Source organism: Bactrocera oleae, chromosome 4, assembly GCF_042242935.1.
Source record: "Bactrocera oleae isolate idBacOlea1 chromosome 4, idBacOlea1, whole genome shotgun sequence".
NCBI lineage: Eukaryota > Metazoa > Arthropoda > Insecta > Diptera > Tephritidae > Bactrocera > Bactrocera oleae.
In genome coordinates this window covers 29,882,309-29,906,601 of record NC_091538.1, presented here as the reverse complement: position 1 = coordinate 29,906,601, position 24,293 = coordinate 29,882,309, and the positions used below count along the sequence as shown (strand labels likewise).

Here is a 24,293-nt window from a genome sequence, read left to right as displayed (position 1 = left end):
CATTGACAAAATTCAACGAATTAAAGTACGAATTGCTTGGGCATCCACCGTATTCACCAGACTTGGCTCCCAGCGACTACTACATCTTCTGAAACCTGAAACAATTCCTTCGTGGAAAGCGTTTTTCGTCGAATGAAAAAGCTATTACAGCCGTAGACGGGTTTTTTGCAGTGCTTCCGGAAAGTCATAACAGAGATGGCATAAAATTATAGGAGGATCATTGGAATAAATGTATTGAAGTTAAGGGAGACATATTAAATAAAAATATATATTTCGTTCCAAAAACAGTATTTTCTCATTTCGAGCGTAGAAACTTTTCAACGAACCGGTATATTAGATGCAAATGACTTCCATGGTGACTTGGGGATATGAGTGATTGCGCCCATTTTTCAAAATCTTGAGAAACCTCGACAAATTCTTAGATTTCTGGTAAAACCTTCTCTCTGGAAAACCTTTTCGGATATATTTTAACATATTTAGTTTTTATTTAGGTACACTATAAGAATGCACTGAACAGAAAAGGTCTGCGTACAAGGTACCAACAGAAATAAATTGTTTGAAAAAATAACTTTATATACTTTTTTATAAAAACCAATTTATTTGACATTCATTAAAGGACAATAAATATGTAGTTTCATGAAAATAACAGTGTTTAAAAAACCGACAGTAACATATAAACAAAACAAAACGAATAGAAAATCCATTAGAAAAAGTCTGCGTACAAGGTACATAAGTCGAATAAAGTTATTCTTCCTACGAATTCTTCTTAAAATTTAATAGGTAGTCGGATATCCCCAACGTTTTAAAACTTCCGCTAATGGTTTTGGCAGGGAATATATAAGCTTATAGGTTTCTAGCAAAGGAATGTAAGCCCATTCCTCGTGCAGCACATCCTTGAGCATATCCTTGAGGAATACCAGTGAATCTCACAGGGGCTATTTAGGATTAAAACCTGGTGATTCTGGTGGTGTTTCAAGCTGCTCGGGAACGTTGTAGAGTAACTAGATGCTTAACTATGTCTGCTGTACGGTTCGGGTCGTTATCCTGTGCCCGTGCCCGTTTTTGCCATGAAAGCCTACGCCCCTTCAACCGTCTCCCGGTACCAAGAAACATGTCTACCAAGTTTCATACAGATATCTAAATTTTTACTTAAGTTAGAGCTTGCACGGACGGACGGACAGACAGTCACCCGGATTTCAACTCGTCTCTCCATCCTGATCATTTATATAATATATGCATAACCCTATATCTAACTCGATTAGTTTTAGGTGATACAAACAACCGTTAGGTGAACAAAACTATTATACTCTGTAGCAACAGGTTGCGAGAGTATAATAACAAACTGAATAGAACAAGAATCTTTTAAAATTGCTACTTTTACGAAAACAAGTAAAACTATAACTTTCAGACACTTTAACATTTGGTTAATACTTAGGGAATTCCCTTTTTACTATTTGTATTGCTTTAAATGCTATGAGATTATGCAATAGACTAGTAATGAAGTATTTAATATGATTTTACTCAAAATTTTTTTATGTATATAAAAGTTATTTTTTTACAAAAGAGAAAAGACGCAGAGAAAAGTACGCAGACTTTTTCTGGCGAGTGTATGTCCAATAGCTCTTAATGACATTGACATACAAATTTGTGCTATAAAAATAAGCTTTAGCAGTACATCAGTAATACAGGTATTTCTCGAATGTAAAAAGCTTACCAAAGTATGCGTTTTGAAATCCAAATGTATGAAATGCCTACAATTAGAGATAAAAGTAAACATCCGCAAATGCATATAATAATTAGAGTCAGTTGAAAGATAGAGTCAGTTGCAAACTCTAAAAGTGCTACATCGTTATAACCAGATCTCGTAAAAAATCGAAACACTAAGTAGTATTCAGTAGCTGGCTTTAAAGGACCATTGCAATATATCTGTTCAGTTGTGCATTCACTGAAATTAGAGCACATATTTGGTAAGGTTTCGGCACAAATTCTATTTCCAATTGTATACGTTATGTAAGTTTCATTGGAATGTAGTCCTGATAGCGGGTTCCAACGAACTTCTGTAACTTGATATTGATTTACACAATTTTCTTTATTATTAGCATAGGCATCATTCCATGACATAACATACGGCCAATTTTCGTGCGAGTTTAAAGAATCGAATTGAAGTTTTGGGGCAGGATTACATCCCTGAAAATATAAAATAAAGATTTTAGAAGCTGTCCAAGTTGTTTATATCATAAACATTTAAATACAGAGTTAGCTATGTACCAACTTTGGCAAAAAATATAAAAATATATATCATATTAAAACAAAGCCTTTAAAAGCGTATCCAGTTGTTATTATCCATCATATATGGTATATTATAAATACTGCACCAACTATATATGTATGTATTTACAAACTTAAGCTAAAAAAAATTATAAATAAATTTGTATAGAAAGACACAATTAAAACCCATAAGTGGCTAATATTTTGTTTAAAATAAGAGCAATCTCCTAAAAATTTGCTTAACTGTAAAAATCAACAAAATGCAGTAACAATTATGCGCATTTGGGAGATGGAAGGGTGTTCTTCTAAAATACATGCATATATAAGAATTTAAAAATAAAAATTAAGTTTAAAAAATTTTATCAACAGTGAACTGAAACTGAAGAAACCACTGTAAGAGTGCAAGTTTTGGTTCTACGAGCGGAGGAGAAAATAAAAATGCCGACGATGTTATTTCTGTGACATTATATTTTATTCTCTTCCTTTTTATACTCTCGCAACCTGTTGCTACAGAGTATAATAGTTTTGTTCACCTAACGGTTGTTTGTATCACCTAAAACTAATCGAGTTAGATATAGGGTTATATATATATAAATGATCAGGATGAAGAGACGAGTTGAAATCCGGGTGATTGTCTGTCCGTCCGTCCGTCTGTCCGTCCGTGCAAGCTCTAACTTGAGTAAAAATTTAGATATCTTTATGAAACTTAGTAGATATGTTTCTTGGTACCGTGAGACGGTTGGTATTGCAGATGGGCGTAATCGGACCACTGCCACGCCCACAAAACGCCATTAATCAAAAACAAATAAATTGCCATAACTAAGCTCCGCAATAAGATACAAGACTGTTATTTGGTACACAGGATCACATTAGGGAGGGGCATCTGCAGTTAAATTTTTTTTTTTAAGTGGGCGTGGTCCCGCCTCTAATAGGTTTAATGTGCATACCTCCTAAACCGCTAATGCTATAATAACAAAATTCACTGGAAGCAAATGTTTTTAGCATTTCTATTGATGGTGTGAAAATAGTTGAAATCAGGTGGCAACTCCGCGTACTGTTAACAACTACTAAAAGCGCGATAAATCATCAAACTTTAAATTTTATCTCTGGGATGGTATGAGATGACTTTATAGGAACCGCGTTCAAAATTAGACAGTGGGCGTGGCACAGCCCACTTTTAGGTGAAAAGCCATATCTTGGGATCTGCTTAACCGATTTCAACCAAATTCGGTGCATAACGTTATTTTCATATTTCTATGTTATAGTGCGAAAATGGGTGAAATCGGACTACAACCACGCCTATTTCCCATATAACACCATTTTCAATTCCATCTGATTCTTTCACTTTCCACTATGCATATCAAGCAACAATGATTATATTGGGGTAAAACTTTGCGTGAATAATACGTTTAAAGTATGCCACCTTGTGACCAAAAATTGTCTAAATCGAATTTCTTCTTTTATTTTGTCCAATTTACAATATTTTGTTATGTGGTGTCTGGTTGGGATGATAGTGTACACATAACTCCTACCTCCCTTAATTGAAAACTCTCCTGAGTTTGAATAGTATTGCTTTTCTTTTTTTTAATTTTACAAGATATTAAAATGATTATTATAATCACAATAAAACTTAAAATTAATATTCCAATATGAGAGATATTTTTGTGATATTTTAATTCATTAATTTCTTTTAAATTTTCTTCGTTTTTAAATACAAGGTCGTTAATTGTAATTTTGTTAGTGAAGTTGTGAGTATCATAGTTTGGATAATAAAATCTTTGATTGTATGATATTTTAATATTTGTCGGGGGAATATTATCCAATGGCAATTTTCTATACCTTGGTTCGTATTTGTGCCGAACCGCTTTATAATTTTTTACGTAACCTTCATTTTGAGTGTTATTGAACTCTTCTCTATTTCTATTTAGTTTTCCTATGCATTTTTCTTTAGTCTTCTGAATAGTGTCTTTAATCAAATTTTTATCAGTTTTTCCATTTATAACCTCAAGAGGTGTGGTTTTAATTGTAGAATGATAAGATTTGTTATACCATTCTATGCTTTGAAATACTTTTTCCGCTGTCGAAAGGATTGGTTTTTCAATTTCTAGGACTCTAATTCTTTCGGAGATAGTATTATGAAATCTTTCGATATCTGAATTCCCAGTATGACTGTTTGGTTTTGTAAAATAAAATTCTATTTCTTCTTTCCTAAAAAAATCTTTTATGTTAATTGAGTTGAATTCATTATCTAATATTAACTTTCTGGGTCTTCCTTTAATAGAAAAGAATAATCTAAGCTTTTCTATAATAGTTATACTGTTTCTATCTTTCGTTTCGTTGTTTCTAAATATCGCAAATTTGTCTATAAAAGTAAGGAAGTAACATTTTTTATTTATGTATATATCTGCGTGAACTATTTCATTTATATCTGATGGTGTTTTCGTTAATTGAAATTTTGGTTTTAAAGGTTTTCTATAATTTTTTGCTCTATTGCAAACATCGCAATTATTTATATATTTTTGAATCAAAACTTTCAAATTTTTCCAGTATATTAGTTTTTTCAATTTTTCATAATTTTCATTAATACCTGCATGGCCTGTTTCATTTTTATGATATTGAGCAATTTGTTTATAAACTTGTTCTTCATTTTTCATATCTTTAGCATGGAATTCACATCTAAAAAACTTTACCTGTCTATTAAATATTTGAATAAGCTTTTGCTGAACTATATTGTACTGATTATCGGTTAAATAAGAAAAAATACCTAATTTTCCACTATTTATGTGCCTACGACAAAGATCTATGAAATTATTAGTTTTTATATCTTCTGCGCTAATAAAAATTTTCTTCGTGTGGCCTAGTTCTTCAAATTCCATAATTTTCTTTTTTGTTAAAATGATTTGTGTATTGAAGCGATTTACAATAGTATGTAAAATTGGAAAATGATCATTTAGTTCCTCTTCTTGAGAGTGGATTGTAGCATTTGTGCTTATGTTGTCTTCTTCCAATGAATGAATCTCGCCTGTGTTACTATCTATTCTACTAAGAAAATCGGTTACGTTATTTTCCTTTCCTTTCACGTAATTTATATTAATATTGTATTCACCTAGTTTAATTAACCATCTTTGCAATCTTGGGTTAATGTCTTTTCCCTTGTTTTTTATTTGGAGCCACTTAAGTGGTTGGTGATCGGTTAAGAGATCAAATGCTCTGCCGTAAATGTATGGTCTATAATATGTCACTGCCCAGACAATAGCTAGTAGTTCTTTTTCTGTAGTGGAATAACTTCTTTCGTGTTTGTTAAGTGTTCGACTAGCATAGCTTATAGGATGACTGTCCTGGGTTAATACTGCGCCAATTGCAAAGTCACTTGCATCAGTTGAAATGCCAAATTTTTTCTGGATATTTCAATACTGGTGGCCTACTAATTGATTTTTAAGTTTTTCAAAGGAAGATATGTACTAAGGATCGCGAGTGTTTATTTTAATATCCTTTTTTAAATATTTTGTTAAACCATGTGCTACTTTAGCGTAATCTCTTACAAATTTTCTATAATAACCTGTTATACCTAGGAATGATTTAATTTGCTTTGATGTAGTAGGCAACTTTACTTTTTGTATGTTTTTGATTTTGCTTAAATTTGGTTGTATCCCTTCTGTTGTTAAAGTGTGACCTAGAAATTCAGTTGTTTTCGCGAAAAATTTGCATTTATCTATCTGAATCTTTAAATTATGTTTTCTTAATGCTGAAAATATTTTGTTGATATTTTGGGTATGTTCTTCAATACTTGAACTAAAAATTAAGATGTCGTCTAAGTAAACTACAGATATCTTGTTGATATATTCCCTAAGAACTGAATTCATTAAACGTTGGAAAGTTGCTGGTGCATTCTTTAGTCCGAAAGGCATTCTTATAAATTCAAAGTGTCCTTGGGGTGTAGAGAAAGCTGTTTTTGGTCTATCTTCTTTTATTAATACTTGATGAAAGCCTTTTGCAAGATCTAATGTTGTAAAATACTGAGCTCTTCCAAGTTTGCTGAGTATTGTTTCTATATGGGGTATTGGAAATGTGTCATCTATAGTGACTTCGTTTAGCTTCCTGTAGTCAATAACTATTCTCCATTTTTTCTTAATCGAATTGTCTTGCTTTTTCGGTACATTCCAAAGAGGCGAGTTGTACGGGGAATTACTTTCTTTAATTATACCTTGGCGCAATATCTCGTTCATCTGTCTACTAATTTCTTCTTCATGAATTTGGGGATATCTATAAATTGTATTATAAGTTGGTCTACTTGTTTCTGTAACAATTTCATGCTGAATTTCATGATTATGAGAAAGGTTTTTACCTTCTTGGAAAAATAAATCGCTATTTGCTTTTAGAATGTATTCTAATTTTTGCTTTTCTTCTTCATTCATGTCACTATTTGATAAAATATCTAGCAAATTCTCTTTACATTCTGTAAGTATATTAATATCTTCGTAATTGTAAGGGCATGAGTTTATAAATTTAATTTTGTTGCCGTTTATTTCTACATACTCCTTTTTTAAATTAATTATTGCTTTAATAGGTTTTAAAATATTCTGTCCTAATATAACATCAAAGTTATTATTTTTTATGTTGGTTAGTTTCCAATGTATATAACTTTTTTCATTGAATTCGTTTGGGGTTGGGGTGACTAACTCTTTATTTAGGGAAACATTTTCTTTAATGGTGCTAAAGTGTATTGGTTTATCAAGCTCAATGCCTCTCTAATGGTGCTTATATTTCTACTAATCACTACACTGCTTAAGTTGGGGTGTATCCCATTTAAAAATGTTTTTAGAATAAAACTTTCGTTGTTAATTGGAGAAAATTCTATAGGCTTTATCCTATCGAACTCATGTTTTAAGTTTAGTACAATCGCCTGATTATAAAGGGTGTGGTACGACTCCTTTACTCCAAAATTCTTTATTAGTTCTTCTCTCATTTGCTGCCATGTTGGTGTAGGTCCCAAAGGCCGGATGACACTTGCTGCTTCTCCTTTAATTTTTGTTTTGACGTGTCTCTGCGTTACAAATTCCAACATTGATGGGTTGGGGTTGAATAAAAGAAGGATCATGTCAACTTCCCTGATGAACGATGATAAATCTCTGCCGTCAAAGTCCATGATTCTTGAAGCTTCCTTCAAAATTTGCGATCCTGTCAACTGAAGTGGTTGCTGCTCGCCTGGATTCATTGCTGATATATCCTCTTTTAATACAACTGAACTTGTTGTTGTTGCTTTGTATGGTGCACTTCGCTCTCTCTGAGTCTTCTGTGTGTGGGGCATTAATCTTTAATCCCACTTTTCCTGGTAATGTTAATGGGCGGAATGAAGCTATTCTTCGCCTTCACAAATTGTAATCCTCGGAGTCGCTCTCCGACGTTCCAGATAACTTGTGTAGAAACTTAAGTTTCTTAAACTTGGCTTTCTGTACAGACCTACTTATATATTTATATATATAATCGAGATCTTTAAAAATGGGAACTAATCTTAGGATTTGCTTCCCGTTGCTAAAGCTTACGAAACTACTAAAAACTGAAGTTTTTAGTACCGCTTAACTTTGCAGTTTGTTTTTACCGACTGCGCCAGTTTTGGTTCTTCGAGCGGAGGAGAAAATAAAAATGCCGACGATGTTATTTCTGTGACATTATATTTTATTCTCTTCCTTTTTCAAATTATGTTCTGCTTATATAACTACTGAAGTGATTACAATTTTCTTAATCTATTTCTTTGTTTTTCTATTTTCTTATGAAATACAATATTTGTTAAATGTAATCTTATTTTCTATTGAATGCAAACAAACATTACAGTCAAACATAAGGACCATAACATGTTTGTATGCATTTGCATTAAGTTCTTTATCTCTACTTGTTATCTTATTTTTTGTAATGTTTACTTGTTTTCTTTAATCTTTTATTTTGTCCAATTTACAATATTTTGTTGTGTGGTGTCTGGTTGGGATGATAGTGTACACATAACTTGCATGTTAACAGAATAAAAAAAATGTATGGAAAAAAGCCAAGAAATGAAAAAAAAATCGTTTATCAATCCAAAAAAAACCCAAGCGCGGCATTCAGATACTTGGGAGCGCAGGAGCAGCAACTTACAACCACAACAAACATTAAAAATGACAACTTCGGAAAGAAAAATACACCACGCATTGAGGGAAGCGGGGAAAAAGTCAACAAATAGACACAAATAATGTTCTCGTTTGAATTATCGATGCGCATGCCTATATAGATTTACGTCAACAATTCCTATGATATAATATGATATTAGATTGTGATAGGGAAATTAACAAATAATGGCTTACTTTGGAAACGGTACTATTGCAAGTCATCGAGATAGTATGAATACAATATTTATATATTATATAATATACCATATATATTATATACATATGTATGTATGGTTGTATAATTTGACGATATAGTTCGTTCACAATTAACTGTTTTGCTTTTGTGAGCATATAAAGATAAAAACGGATCAAATTAAAACCAAATAGTTTAATTAAAGATATTATCGGTGCAGTCGAAGTTAAAGTTTTTTCTTTTTTTTATGGAAAGATTCTAACTGAATAATTTACCACACTTTATATTCAAAATCATTTTGTTGAAATATTTTTACAAAAAATTTAATTTTTTCATGTTGCAATAATATGATTCAACCAATATTATTAACTTTAACAAGTAAGGAAGTTCTAAGAAGGAAGTTTTATACTTTCACAACTTGCAAGGATCAAAGCCCGGGAAATTACTTCAAGTGTTGGTAAAACTTTATGTATAAACTCAATGAAGAATCTTTAGACTCTTACCGCTGGTGGGGGAAAAATAAAGATCTTCATTGAGCTGAGATTATATGCATGCTGATTTTTTTTTAATTTTGTTTGTCCTAATATACCATTTTAATTCTGACTTAAAGTATGTGTACATGTGTATGTTTGAATGTATCGTTACACGACATGAGATTGTTTTTAATTGTACATGGATGTGTATGTGTTCGTATGTTATCTATTTTATGTGATATGTGACATGGGTTTCTTATTTGTTTGTACATATGTAGCGTTCAAGTTCACATATTTATAGTGCATATAGGGTCAACAAATTATCATATGAATACATCTTAACTTAAGTAAATATGTTTGTGTTTTTAATTGTTGAGTGCATGCATATTGAATATAAATGCATTCGTCCTTGGCTAGATGAGTTACGCCTCCCCCCTCCATACACGCCACTGCGCGCCGACACACCACATCAACACGATCCACAACAGACATCGCACCACTCAGACCACCCACACATACACATCACATCACACCACAACACTACACAACTCAACACTAAAAAGGGGCTAACAGAGGACAAAATTTTTCCTTTTTCGTTAGCATTTCAAGCGAACAAGACGTGCCACTTTTCCGCCCTTTTTTTGCGCCCGTATATTTTCGACATCAGCCGTGACCGTGTCCGTTTGGTTTTTTTTGTTACGGAACAGTGCCAACAAGTGAAAAAGGTGAGTGCGTAATCGAATTATTTATTGGTCCTTCGAGCCATAGTGAGCGGCACTATGGAGTGAAACAAAAAAAAAAAATCATAAATTCGAAAAAAAAAAAAAACAAGACATAAGTGCTGTGTAGTGCAGTGGAAAAAAAAATTAAATATATATACATAGAAAATCGAAAAAAACAAAGAAATATTATATAATTTATGTGAGAAACAAAAAAAAGTGCTATGAGAAACAAAAAAAAAAAAAAGACAAAAAAAAAAAAAAAAAAAAAATGGGTAAACGTTTCTATACACACGATATAAAAAAAAAAAAAGAAACAAACACATATAGTGCTGTGCAGTGCAGTGACACAAACATATATATATATACAGAAAACAAAAAAGTGACAAAAAAAAACAAGAGAGAAGTGAGGTGAAGTGAAGGGACACAAACATACATATATACATAAAAAAAAAAAAACCAGTAAAACCAACAACGTGCGCGAAATATTAACAAATTAAGTACGGGCGCGAGTTTCAACAAAAAACAACAAAAATACTTACATAAAAAGACAGAACGGGCGCGAACTAAATAAATAAAAAACCATACCAGCTAGCAACAACAACCACACCAGCTCACCAAAGTCACCCACCGCAGCTAAGCAGCAAAGGAGTAGGAAAAAACAACGAAAGGCTTACACACAGGCACATATATAAAATATTGTCCCCAAAACCCTTGGCGGAAAACCCAAAGTGAGTCGTATCGATTCCATTTAGTATATGTATATATCCACTAATTATATGTATGTTTAAATTTATGCCTTTGCGGTTTATTTTTTACAAAAATCCGTCTTAATAAAGGCAATAACAAAAAAGAGCGGTAACCAAACTGTTTCTATATTTCGGTTTATTTTCCGGTAAAAACCGAAATACCGCTAACAGATAAAACAGTTTGGTAAAAAATATATATCCAACGAACTTTTGATTGCCTAACTGCTTACCGTTGTGTTCAAATACACAAAAATATCTCTAAAACTAAACAATTCAAGTATTTACTTGCACCAATTTTCAGCAATACCCCTTATACTTAATCAAGTATAAGCAGGATTGCGTAAAATAAGCAAAGGCAAATCAAAAGCAAAAAAAAAAAAAAAAAAACCAACAAAAGTGGAAACGTACAAAATAAATTTTAACATATACATTTAACATATATATATAAATATATACATACATATATCACTAAAAATATTCTACGTTTCGCGGTCTTTTCTCACTGCGTACATATATTCCGCACAAATATATTACGTGATATACATACACATATACATACATTTACAAGAATACCTGCGGTATATTTTTTCCTTTTCGCGGTCCTTTCGCACTGCGTACATATATACACGCTCAGGTATACAAAAATACGTTAATACTTCGCTTCAAAGTCCACATGGGCAAATATTCCGCATACCCCTTGTTCTTGTTAAACAAAAACAAGTAGGATTGCGCAAAAATATTTAAACATAATATATTATATTACATAAATACATATGTACATATATACAAAGTGTATTGATCTCTAAGACGAGCTCTCAATTGCGCATAACGGCAAGTACATATGTATCAGCTGATCCGCTTATAGGTATACCCTATAGGAATTACGGACACATAATACTTACAAATAAAAGTAATAATAAAAAACATTTGTGTTTAATATTAATCAATTAAATAATATTAAAGGCAAAAAAAAAAACGATAAACCACGAAATACGCGTAATATCTTCATTTCATTAAATAAAAACTCTTATTATCATAAAAGAGTTAGGTACTCATACGAGTTTAAAAAAGTTATTAATTTGTTAATATTTTCAAAAAAAAACAATAAACCTTATTTTCTTAAAAGAGGTTTCAAATACAAATATTTCTTACAGTGAAAATATTTTATTTTATTTCGGCACATCTCTTAAATGAGCTCAGACTCGAAAGATTCTAAAACAACTCAGTTGCTAAAAGTTCCAAAAATGATTTCTGACGAAAGAAGTCCATGTACACCTGCAGAAGCTACACGCTCAAAGCAAGGTTCTACAAAGCAAAAAAGGGGGAAAGACACTGCACTCGATTTTCTTCTTCTCCAATTCAAGACAATTCTGAATCGGTATTAGAAATCAAAAAAGACAATCTTGACAATTTTTGGTCACGTCTCCAAGCTGCATATGACGCAATTGTAGAATCTGACGACTCAGATCTACCGGAAAATTTCAAATCTTCAGCTTACGCAACATACGAAAACTGCTTAGAGCAATTCGAAGAAACTAAAGCAATGATTTTCGATCAACTTAAGCTAATAAAAGCAATTGCACCTACTCCAAATCAGTGAGTAGAGCTGCCACAAGTACAAAGTCATGAGGCACGTTCAGGCATCCATCTCAAGGTGCCCACATGTGATACAGAAATATTTCATGGTGGTTATGAACAATGGACGTCAAACAGTTCGCACTAAATGACGATAATTTCAACTTGGCTTGGGAAGCTCTTAGATCTAGATATGAAAATGAGAGAATATTGGTCGATAAGCAAGTAACGATACTAATGAACTTGCCTAAGATTCAAAAGGAAACAAGTGAAGAGTTTATAAAGCTGCAATCCACTGTTTCTAATTGCTTGTCGGTTCTCTCGACACAAAATATTCCCACAGACAGCTGGGACCCAATACTGGTAAATATATGCACCGCCGCTTTACCAGAAAAATCGTTACTTTTGTGGGAGCAATCGCTCTCATCTCGAAAAAAATGCCCAACGTGGCAACAAATGAAAGACTTTTTAATAACCCAATACGAAATAGCAGAAAGGGTAGATAAAAAAATGGTCAGAACGAAAAGCGTTCAACACGACCTAAATAGAAGCTTCCACAGACCCCAAGCCAGTAGCAGCAATAATTTAAACAGAAGCTTTTTCAGAAATCAAACGTTCACATCCGAACAATACAAACAAACGTCATGCGAACTGTGTACAGGAGGGCATAAACTTAAATCTTGCGATAAATTCAAAAAATTAAATATTGTCCATAGGAACAATTTTGTAAAAACAAAAAGACTTTGTACAAATTGCCTATCACATGCACATACACTTAAAGAGTGCGAAAGCAAATTTAATTGCGTTTATTGTCATAAACGACATCATTCAATGCTGCATTACAGCACATTTTCCAGCTCACCCCCAAACAGCGCAAATATGAAAAGAGCCACGGGTTTAGTTGCAACAGCAAATCCCGAAGTGCGAAATCCCGATAAATGCCAAGAAGCACCATGCTGCTCAAAGGCATTAAAAACCCAAACGCTACACAGCGAAAACCAAAGTAGGGTACTACTACCCACAGCAGTCGTCTTCATCGAACACCGAGGAGAGCTGTTTAAACTTAGGGCCTTAATAGACCAAGGATCACAACGATCTTTCATAGCGTCTAGGGCTCAAAATAGGCTACAACTGCCAATAAGACTAGCCAATTTTGAAATTACGGGAATGGGCGGAAGAGTAGTCCAAAACTCTAATAAAATCTGCCCTATTACCCTAATTTCTCCCCAAGCGGATAAGCACATACAAGCAGAAGCTATAGTCTTACCGCAACTTACAAATATGCTTCTAAGCTATCACATAAATAGCAAGCATTGGCAAAGGGTTTCACACCTAAAGCTAGCAGATCCCAACTGCAACACTCCCGCTCAAATAGACCTTCTATTAGGCAGCGATCTCATACCACAGATAATACTCGAAGGTATTGAGAAAATTTTGAATACACTATTGACACAAAATACTATTTTTGGGTGGATCCTAAGTGGACTAGTTTCGGAACCAGTTACCACCATGACCACTCAGATTGAGGAAATCTCAAACGAATACCTCAATTCACAATTGAAAAAATTTTGGGAGTTAGAAGAACTCCCTCCCATATCAATCACAACCCCTGAAGATCAGTATTGTGAAGACTTTTACAAAGCCACAACTACTAGATCAGATAATGGTCGGTATGTCGTACGACTACCACTAAAACAACAATTTCCTAACACACTCGCCCTAGGTCACTCTCGCACCTCTGCAATACAGCAGTTTTTAAGTATGGAAAAAAACTTACTTAAAAAAGGTGAGCTTAAGCCAGAATACGATGGCGTGTTAGAAGAATATCTCCATTTAGACCAAATGGAGGAAGTAAGCCCATGCGAAAAAATCACAAATGGCAAATATTACTCATTTTACTTGCCTCATCACGCAGTAGTAAAGCCAGACAAAAAAACAACTAAAGTTAGAGTTGTTTTTAATGCATCAAGATCTACTAGCTCGGGGAATTCCCTAAATGATATTCTTTTTACGGGACCCACGCTCCAACCAGATTTAATGCTACTAATTTTAAATTGGCGTATATTCAAATACGTATTTAACGGAGACGTCGAAAAAATGTATAGACAAATAGTCGTACATAAAGACGATCAAGATTTTCAGCGAATTATTTTCCGAAAATCTCCCAATAGTCCACTCCGCGACTATAAATTGAAAACAGTTACCTTTGGCGTCAATTGTACCCCATATTTAGCCATTCGAACACTGCACGAATTGGCAGAAAACACCAAGTCAGAGTTTCCTCTGGCAACCCAGGTGTTAAAAACACAAACGTATGTAGACGATATTCTGTCTGGAAGTCACAGTCTTCCACAAGCATACGAGTCACTAGCACAAGTGACACAAGCCCTCAAAACCGCAGGGTTTCCGTTAAAAAAGATAACGGCGAACCACCCTAATATCTTAAAGGACATACCTAAAGAAAATCTCTTGGACACTAATTTCCTTAAATTCGAAAAGGAAAGTACAACAAAAACTCTGGGGATCCAATGGAACGCGATATCTGACCAGTTTTCATACACTACAGAGTCAATATCAACATTATCCGCCATAACAAAACGCCAAATTTTATCCTCTGTGGCAAAACTTTTCGACCCCGCAGGATGGCTTTCGCCAATTATGATACAAGCGAAAATCTTGATACAAGAATTATGGCTAGACGGAAACGACTGGGGCGAACAAGTGAAACCTCTTCGCTTAGAAAAATGGTCCCAGTTTGCAAACAATCTGGAAGACATTTCCCAGATACAAATCCCTCGATGGGTAAACTATTTCCCCGAACACAAAGTCGAAATACACGGCTTCTGTGATGCCTCGGAGAAGGCATACTGTGCCACTATCTATGTGCGCACACAAAGCGATACCGCGACCACAAGCCACTTATTAGTAGCAAAAGCAAAGGTGGCTCCTTTAAAAACGCTAAGTCTACCTCGACTTGAGCTCTGTGGCGCGCTACTACTCGCAAAATTAGCTTCCATGGCGCAGACCCATTTAAACATGAAGAAACATAGATTGTATCTCTGGTCCGATTCTGAAATTGTTCTAGCCTGGTCGGAAAAACCACCACATGCATGGAAGACGTACATTGCTAATCGAACGTCTCAAATACTTGACCTAGTGGGATCAGCCACTTGGCGACATGTAGCCAGTGCTGACAATCCTGCTGATCTAGGTACAAGAGGATGCAAACCCCTGCATCTCGCCACCACCACCCTCTGGTGGAATGGCCCCCGATGGTTAACAGAATCTCCCGATTCTTGGCCACAATCGCCCATGCGCAATATAATAGCCCCCGAAAGTCGAAAGATCGACTCCTTTCACACAGCAGTGGAGGATACTGACATCCTTGAGCGATTTTCATCGTTCTCCTGAGCCCTCAGAGTAATCGCCTATATGTTAAAGTTCATAGAGCGACTTAAAATTAAAGTCAAGGGAGTTCCCTCAGATTACCCCCAATGCGATACATTGACGCACCTGGAATTGCAAAAGGCAAAGGTCGCTCTAATCGCATCAACTCAAACGCGCTACTTCAGCCGCGATATAACACTATTAAGGGAATCAAAACCCATTGACAAAAGGAGTTCACTCTTAGTTCTTAACCCATTCCTAGATACGAAAGGTCTGCTTCGTGCGAATGGTCGGCTTGCCAATTCAAGCCTCACGTATAATGAACGCCATCCTCTAATCATACCAGAGAAATCTCGACTTGCCACTTTACTCCTCAATTCTATCCACTTACTTATGCTCCACGCAGAACATCGCCTAATGCAACATATAGTCCGCCAAGAGTTCTATATTCCCCGACTTAAGCCCCAAATCAAAAAATGCATTTTCATGTGCAAGATCTGCACTCTGCATAAGCAGAAGTTGCGAACGCAGATTATGGCAGCACTTCCTCCGGAACGCTGTAACTTCACTCTGCCTTTCACAGTCACAGGTGTCGATTTTGCTGGGCCTTTTCAAATAAAGGCGTCCATGCTAAGGTCGCCCACCATAATGAAAGGCTATGTGGCTGTCTTTGTCTGTTTCACGACAAAAGCAGTGCACCTCGAGCTATGTACAAATCTGACTAAGGAGGCTTTTCTCGCGGCATTTGCTCGCTTTGTCGGACGACGCGGCTTCCCTTCAAAACTAATGAGCGATAACGGCAAAACCTTCATTGGAGCTCAAAGAGCCACTGAAAAACAGTTTGTGGATTTTATTAAACAAGTATCACCTGAAATTGTTCAGAAGTATGCTCCCCAAGGCATTAATTGGCAGTTTATCCCCCCAAGCGCTCCTCATATGGGTGGTTTATGGGAATCAGCTGTAAAAAGCTTCAAATCCCACTTCAAAAAAGTAGCTGGAAATTATAAATTGAATTATGAAGAATTCACTACCTTATTAACCCGAATTGAAGCAGTTCTCAATTCACGGCCACTCACAACACTCTCGCAAGATCCCTCCGACTTCACAGCCCTAACTCCAGGGCATTTTCTCAAAGGAGCACCCATTGTGGCCATAACTGAGCCAGGCGTGGGGTCGCTATCCCTATTAAATCGATGGGAAAGAATCAAAATTCTCCATCATGATTTCAGCCGCCGATGGAAGGAGGAGTATATCAAGGACCTTCATAAAAGGTACCGATGGAAAACTCCAGAAAAGGCACCAAAGCTTGGAGACTGTGTTATCATACACGATGATTGTCTACCCCCCACAGAATGGCGGCTTGGCCGCATAGAAAAACTATATTACGGTTCCGACGGTCATATACGAGTAGTTGATCTCCGTACTCAAAGCGGAACGCTGACAAGACCGCTCGTGAAATTATGTTTTCTGCCAACCGTATCTAATGACAAAATCGCAAATAACAACCAATCCGCCGATATTACCGCGACGCAAATGAATTAGTCGTATAAATAACCAATAAACCCGCAAATGACAAAACCGTTATAAACCAACCATTCTAACCGCAATGATCGATCAAAGTGACGATCCATTCTTGCCACATACCGTGGCACATTCGCCATAAATTTACATGCAACAAATGTATAATCATTCCAACTTCTTCATACAGATCAATATGGAAGTAGATATGGCAGCAACCCCAACGCCAGCTGTGAGGTCCGCCATCAATGTGCCACGCCCTGGGGCAACTCCAACACCACGAACCGCAGCGGCAATCGTTGCTGCAACCGCTCCCCGTAATGGAGCGCGACCACTGACACCTTCATCAGCACCGGCAACGGTGCCGCAACGCAGCCGATGCCCACTGTGTCGACGCACACGCCGGCTGCAACACTGCAGCATTTTCCGAAGCATGCAGCCACCACAACGTCAGCAGGTTGCCCAAGCGCACGGGCACTGCCTCAACTGTTTGTCTACGGTCCACACGACTCCGGAGTGTACGTCGGTTACGCTCTGCCAACTGTGCCATAGACAGCACCATACTATGCTGCATCGCACCCCAAAGCGGGCCGTCGGGCGACAACTCGCCCCAAGCCGCAGATCGCAGCAGAGCAGCCATCCGGAGCACAACCGAAGACAGGCAGCTCCACCTCCATCCAGACCGAGGCGACAGGAGGCATCAACGCGGCGTCGGCAGCCCAGGCCAACATACCGCCGATCCACTGGCCTCAGCAGTGTTGTTGCTACGCTGCAGCAACTACAGCGATTGCTAGGCTAGAATTCGCCTAGGGGGGCCGGGATGGCTAGATGAGTTACGCCTCCCCCCTCCATACACGCCACTGCGCGCCAACACACCACATCAACACGATCCACAACAGACATCGCACCACTCAGACCACCCACACATACACATCACATCACACCACAACACTACACAACTCAACACTAAAAAGGGGCTAACAGAGGACAAAATTTTTCCTTTTTCGTTAGCATTTCAAGCGAACAAGACGTGCCACTTTTCCGCCCTTTTTTTGCGCCCGTATATTTTCGACATCAGCCGTGACCGTGTCCGTTTGGTTTTTTTTGTTACGGAACAGTGCCAACAAGTGAAAAAAGGTGAGTGCGTAATCGAATTATTTAGTCCTCATATAAATGTATGCGTGTTGCAACTGTATACAAGTATATGTTTGCTTATGTATATACGAGTATGTACCTTTTGTACTATCTCAGCATATAAATGATAAGCCTGTTCAAAAAATTTTGAACATATTGCCGAGGGAAAATATTTTAGTGGACTGTACTTTTTTTATAATGATCGGTATTTCATGTTTTTACTTACACTTAAACTAATAAATATTACTTATGCTGCGACGCACCGAGTAAGTGATGTCCCTTGCCATCAATGCAAATATTCATATTGAACACTTTATATTGAAGGAAGTATTGATCCGATTCAACCCATTTTTGACACAAAGACTCACTATTATCGAGAGTTTTTTATTTTGTTCTATGAATTTCAATTATATATGTATCTTACACGTTGGCCGATATTTTCGGTAAAAAGTCAACTATAGGCAATGAACTACACATATTCAGAACCTAGGGTCTTGAACAGTTTTGATTCGATTTAGACAATTTCTGATCACAAGGTGGCATTCTTTAAACGCATTATTCACGAAAAGTTTTACCCCGATACAATCATTGTTGTTTGATTTGCATAGCGGGAAGTGAAAGAATCAGATGGAATTTAAAATCTACTATAGGCACTGGGGTCCACATATTCAGTACCTAGGGGCTTGAACAGTTTTGGTTCGATTTAGACAATTTTTGGTCACAAGGTGGCATACTTTAAACGCATTATTCACACAAAATTTTACCCCGATACAATCATTGCTGCTTGATTTGCATAGCGGGAAGTGAAAGAATCAGATGGAATTTAAAATGGTGTTATATGGGAAATAGGCGTGGTTGTAATCCGATTTCGGCCATAAAAATATGAGAAGTATGTTATGTACCGACTTTGGTTTTCACCTAAAAGGGGACGGTGCCACGCCCACTGTCTAATTTTAAACGCGGTTTTACAAAGTCATCTCATATTGTCCCTGAGTTAAAATTTATAGTCTCAGGCGTGTTTAGTGCTTGATTTACAGCGCTTTTAGAAGTCTTTAACAGTAGCGTTATACCCGATTGCACCCATTTTCACACTATCTGTAGAGGTGCTAAATGCATTTGTTCTCAGTGATTTTCCTTATTATAGCTTTAGCGATTTAGGAGATATGCTTATTAAACCTATTAAGAGGCGGACCAAGCTCTCTTTTTAAAATAAGATCCTGTCCACTCCCTAATAATATCCTGTATATCTAATAACAGTCTTGTACTGTGGAGCTTAGTTATGGCAATTTATTTGTTTATTAATTATTTTTACTCAAGTTACAGCTTGCACAGACTGACGGACGGACAGAAAATCACCCGGATTTCAACTCGTCTCCTCATCCTGATTTTTTATATACATATTCATAACGTTATATCTAACTCGATTAGGTTTAGGTGATTCAAACAACCGTTATATGAACAAAACTATTATACTCTGTCTAAAATATCGATATTAATATACATGAAAAATCGAGCCAGCGTCCAAAAAATTATTAATTTCTCCACGACCGAGCAAACTGATTTAATTCTACTAAAGATAATTATTTTAAATTCGCCATAAACATCATTATTTTTCATTTTTTTATGAAAAAGCCAGACACATGTAGGCAATTCACAGGCTTCGTCTTATGTCGTATTGCAATAGCTTAAAAAATACGACATTTGGGAGCACCCCTTAATTGTTTTATGTCATATTATGTAATATTTCTACACTTCACCAGCTGGTAATGAAAAATTAAGAATACAAAAATGCCCGGGAAAGTGACAAAAATAAAATTATAGCTTCTTTATGTTTAAACGGCGGCATTTTGGTATACACTGCAATGAAATAATTTGGGGGTGCCCAGGTAAATCCGGTTACTTTTAGAGTTTGTTCTTGACTTTTATTTACAAATGGGTATTTCTTCACTTGCAAGGTTAAGCGGGAGCTTGAATACTGAGTGTGCGGTTCTGCCACCACTCAGCAAGGTTGAAGCTATTTCGGAGGACGCAACAGCCAGCGCAACCACTTTGTCTTTGCGCAACTGTGCCAGCAGCAAGTTCAGTTAGAAAGTTTACCGGTGCCTCTTAGTATGTTTGCCTTTGCTCCGGTAGTAACAGAGGCTCTGTTTTAGTGATTTGAACCTCCAAAGCAACAGTATCATGACGAAGCTCTCTGACCAAATCAGTGGACAGCTATTCCGTTCTTTGCAGGCATACTGAAATCGAGCAGTAATTTCCCAACCATCTGAAAAATTGTAACTTCAATAAGTTTCAGCGCTTTGTTAAAAATTATGTCATCGTTGGCTATTGTTTCTCTTGCTATCCGCCAGCAATGTCTTCTTACAAAGCGTTTTTATACTTGTCCCACAATTTCCAAGGGTTGGAGAATTCGCAGGTGCTTATCACTATCGCAAAGATCTCTCACAACGTAGTCGCTGACCGGCACAAGATGGGGTCGTCCATCGTTGCTTCCCGGTGGCCGTCGTCTTCAAGCCTCACATGTTTCCCGGAACTTTCCGAGCCTTTTTCTGCCCATCGACGATTTTGAGCGCTTGAAAACTGGTGAGGTCTCGAATTTTAGTCAACAGCAACCGTACACAATAACACTCCAAGTGTGTTATGTGTACAGTATAAATTTTACACAGGGCATCTCAGGCTTTCACACCAGGCCAACCGTCAACGGGTGCGCCCTGCACGCGATGTTTCCATTCTTTTCGTGACACATGTAATATTTTGGCACTTCTACATACAACAACGTCCGAGCAAACTCGTCTTCTTGGCACAGGCGCAAAACTTGGTGGGGATGGTAAAATCACCGTTTGGCAGGGGCACAGCAAGATGGGTTATTGTTGTGTGTCTTTCATGTAACGGTAAACCGAGTATTCTCCGTGCCACGTCGTTACTACTTACATATCGGCCCGCCCAAAACATCTGTACCTCATACTTTGGGTCGATCGTAACGTTACTCTCCAGTCTCATGGAGAAAATTACCAGGGAATGAGTGCCCTATTTATGTAGTTACATATATATTTGATAGCCTGGACCGATCTACAAAACTCCACATTTATGTGAGTGTTAAAAATTTTGCAAAGCCGCGTGAATATGGGACCCCCAGATATTGTCCAAGGACACGTTTTCCGCGGTGCCTCTAAGATTAATATTAACAGTACGTCCCCATTCCTGGGGCGCCCTGCGCCTATACAACGGGTAACCATTTTCATTGGGCGCTTCTAATAAACTGGAGCAAATAACAAACAAAAACTTCCAATTATTTTCGATTGTCGGATTCATAAACTTAACTGACACACTTCTTTTGCTTACACAATCATCAAATTCATTGCGTGGTATACACAACAGTCAAATTCGTTGATCACTGCCATAGCAATTAAATATTTTTTTTTGTTTAATTTTGCAACGATCGATTTCGTTAACTTCATCGAATTGTAAACATAGGAGTTCAATTAACGTTGTGCAGAGTCAAGAACTATAACAATAATAATCACTATAAATAGAAGTAATATTTGAGAAACAGAAAGATTTGTTAATCAGCAAGGTGTAAGCTTGAATTTTTAAAAGTAAAGAAAAGTAAAAACTATCGCGTTTTATTCACAAAAGGGGCGCAGTCGGTAAAGTACGCATTAATCAAAAGATTACTATGTATAAAATTACCTCAGTAAAGATAAACAAGGAAACCATGTGAATACTCAAAAACAAAAAAAAAAAAAAAAACAAAAAATGACGACCCAATCTAATCTAATACTCTCTTAACGGGATCAGAACTAATAAAGGAGGCAACCGAATAAGGAAATACAATGGCACCAAAGACTACGATTTGTCATCGTTCATAAGGGTGGTAGAGCTCGCCCCTTTTCAAAAACAACTTGCCACTACAATGATTCAGCTTTGAGCGTTATGTGAAAAACAATATCCAAGGACCAGTCCTAAATGCAATAAGGACGCTAGAACAAGAACCCTCATGTACAGATATTAAAAGAGCTGGTTATAAACTTCGAAGTAAAGGAAACCGATCACAATTTATACCTCCCAGCAATAAACCTGAAAAACCATAATGTAAGCAATTTTTTTTATAATCTAAGAAATATTTTATACAAATAAAACACTAAATGAGAACAAGAATGTTAGAATCAGATAAGCCACCCCTACATATACACACCACTTTACTCAGGTAAAACTGGCACACCGTAATGAAACACACCACACTGCACTCAACATTGAGAACACTACACATGATGACACCACCACACTCAATCCCTGAGTACAGCATGCACAAAAACACCTAAAAAAATGGACGGGAACATCGTTAAATCATCTTTCGCTATATACAATTGGACAGCGCAATCATTTCGACTCGACACCACTCCACGCATCTTAAACATTCGCTTATCGTTTACGGGCCTGAGCGCCACCTTACCTCTTTCGTTTTTATACCACGTCGTTCAACCTCGCATCCTTTACTAAATAATTTATAATTACCTGCTTTATAAAATAATACCTGGTTTGTTTTAATAAAATCTTTCGCACGAAATAAATGGCATTTTCAACTAATTAAAGCGATTCTAAGTGACGTAAGTGAACTAAATATACCAGTGGTGTAAACTCCCCAATAAATTGGGTACGAAAGTAATCATGGTCCTTCGAGCCTTACCGAAAGACACCTTAGAATTTTTAGAAAACATTGTGTTAAGAAACACAATAAATAAACAGTGGTGACAAAAAATTGAAAAGACAAGACAAAACACAAAATAAAAAGGGCTAAGTTCGGATGTAACCGAACATTTTATACTCTCGCAAGTCAAATTTTCACACTGTAGGTAGAGGTGCTACAAACATTTGCTTCCAGTGAATTTTGTTATTATAGCTTTAGCAGTTTAGGAGATATGCTTTAATGCTTTACTTTAAAAAAAATTTTACTACATATGTCCCTCCTTAATGTAATCTTGTGTACCAAATAACCGTCTTATATCTTATTGCGGAGCTTAGTTATGGCAATTTATTTGTTTTTAATTAATGGCGTTTTGTTGGCGTGGCAGTGGTCCGATTACGCCCATTTGCAATACCAACCGTCTTACGATATCAAGAAAAATGTGTAGCAAATTTCATAAAGATATCTCAATTTTTACTCAAGTTACAGCTTTCACGAACGGACGGACGGACGGACAGACAGTCATCCGGATTTCAACTCGTCTTTTCATCCTAATCATTTATATATATATAACTCTATATCTAACTCGATTAGTTTTAGGTGATACAAACAACCGTTAGGTGAACAAAACTATTATACTCTGTAGCAACAAGTTGCGAGAGTATAAAAATTGTATGTGATTGAAAGTGACTACTTTCAGGAATAAAAAGTTTGATGCTATAATAGGTCAAAATATTTTAGTTTGAAAAACACGTTCAAATAAATAACGTTAAAGCTAAAACTGCCCTCATCACTATAATAAAACACAAATGTTCAATATTGCACCACCCAATGACCAAGTGTCCAAAAATTAACTAGGGAAGGTATGAATAAAGAGGAAAAGTCTTTGTTGGTAAAACTGATGAATCAAAATTCAAACTTATTCTTTGAAGCGGGGCACTCGTTAACTCATACACACGAAACACAACATGAAATAATAACCACAACAGATCGGCCAATATACTCGTATTCTAAAATAGATAGATATCCTCAAATTCATGAAGAGGAAATTATTAAACAAATGAGGGATATGACGAGGCAGGGTATCATTAGAGAAAGTACATTTCCCTACAATTCTCCTTTCGCACAATTCAGGAAAGAAAAAATTGTGATTGATTATAGACTTTGACTAAAAAAGCGTCAGTGATAAATTCCCAATGCCATATATAGAAAATATATTTGAAAAAATTGGGTCGTGCATAATATATTACTACACTTGATCCCACAAAGGGTTTTAACCAAATTCTCATTAAAGAAGAGGATACAAGAAAAAATCCCAACCTTAGAACACTATGAATTCGTCCGAATGCCGTTTGGACTAAACTTTATTTAAAAGTAGGAACTGTTCCCTCATTTATTTACATTCACAGTAAAATTAATTAGAGCAATTTGTAAACTACATTTACTGTGTTTT

General features: G+C 36.2%; 1 protein-coding gene across 17 annotated transcripts in view; it reads right to left on the bottom strand.

The window, feature by feature from the left end:
- Ptp52F (Protein tyrosine phosphatase 52F) overlaps window positions 1-24,293 on the bottom strand; it is a 922,788-nt gene that overhangs the window by 143,815 nt on the left and 754,680 nt on the right. For 16 of the 17 annotated variants that reach the window (XR_011395839.1, XR_011395840.1, XM_070107709.1 and 13 more), the window contains one exon: window positions 1,715-2,187. Coding sequence is in view for 15 of the 17 variants with exons in the window: in XM_070107709.1 (XP_069963810.1) it covers window positions 1,715-2,187 (473 nt within the window). In the remaining 2 variants the exon portion in view is untranslated. The remainder of the gene's footprint in view (window positions 1-1,714; window positions 2,188-24,293) is intronic. The other variant, XM_070107710.1, reaches the window with a different exon arrangement.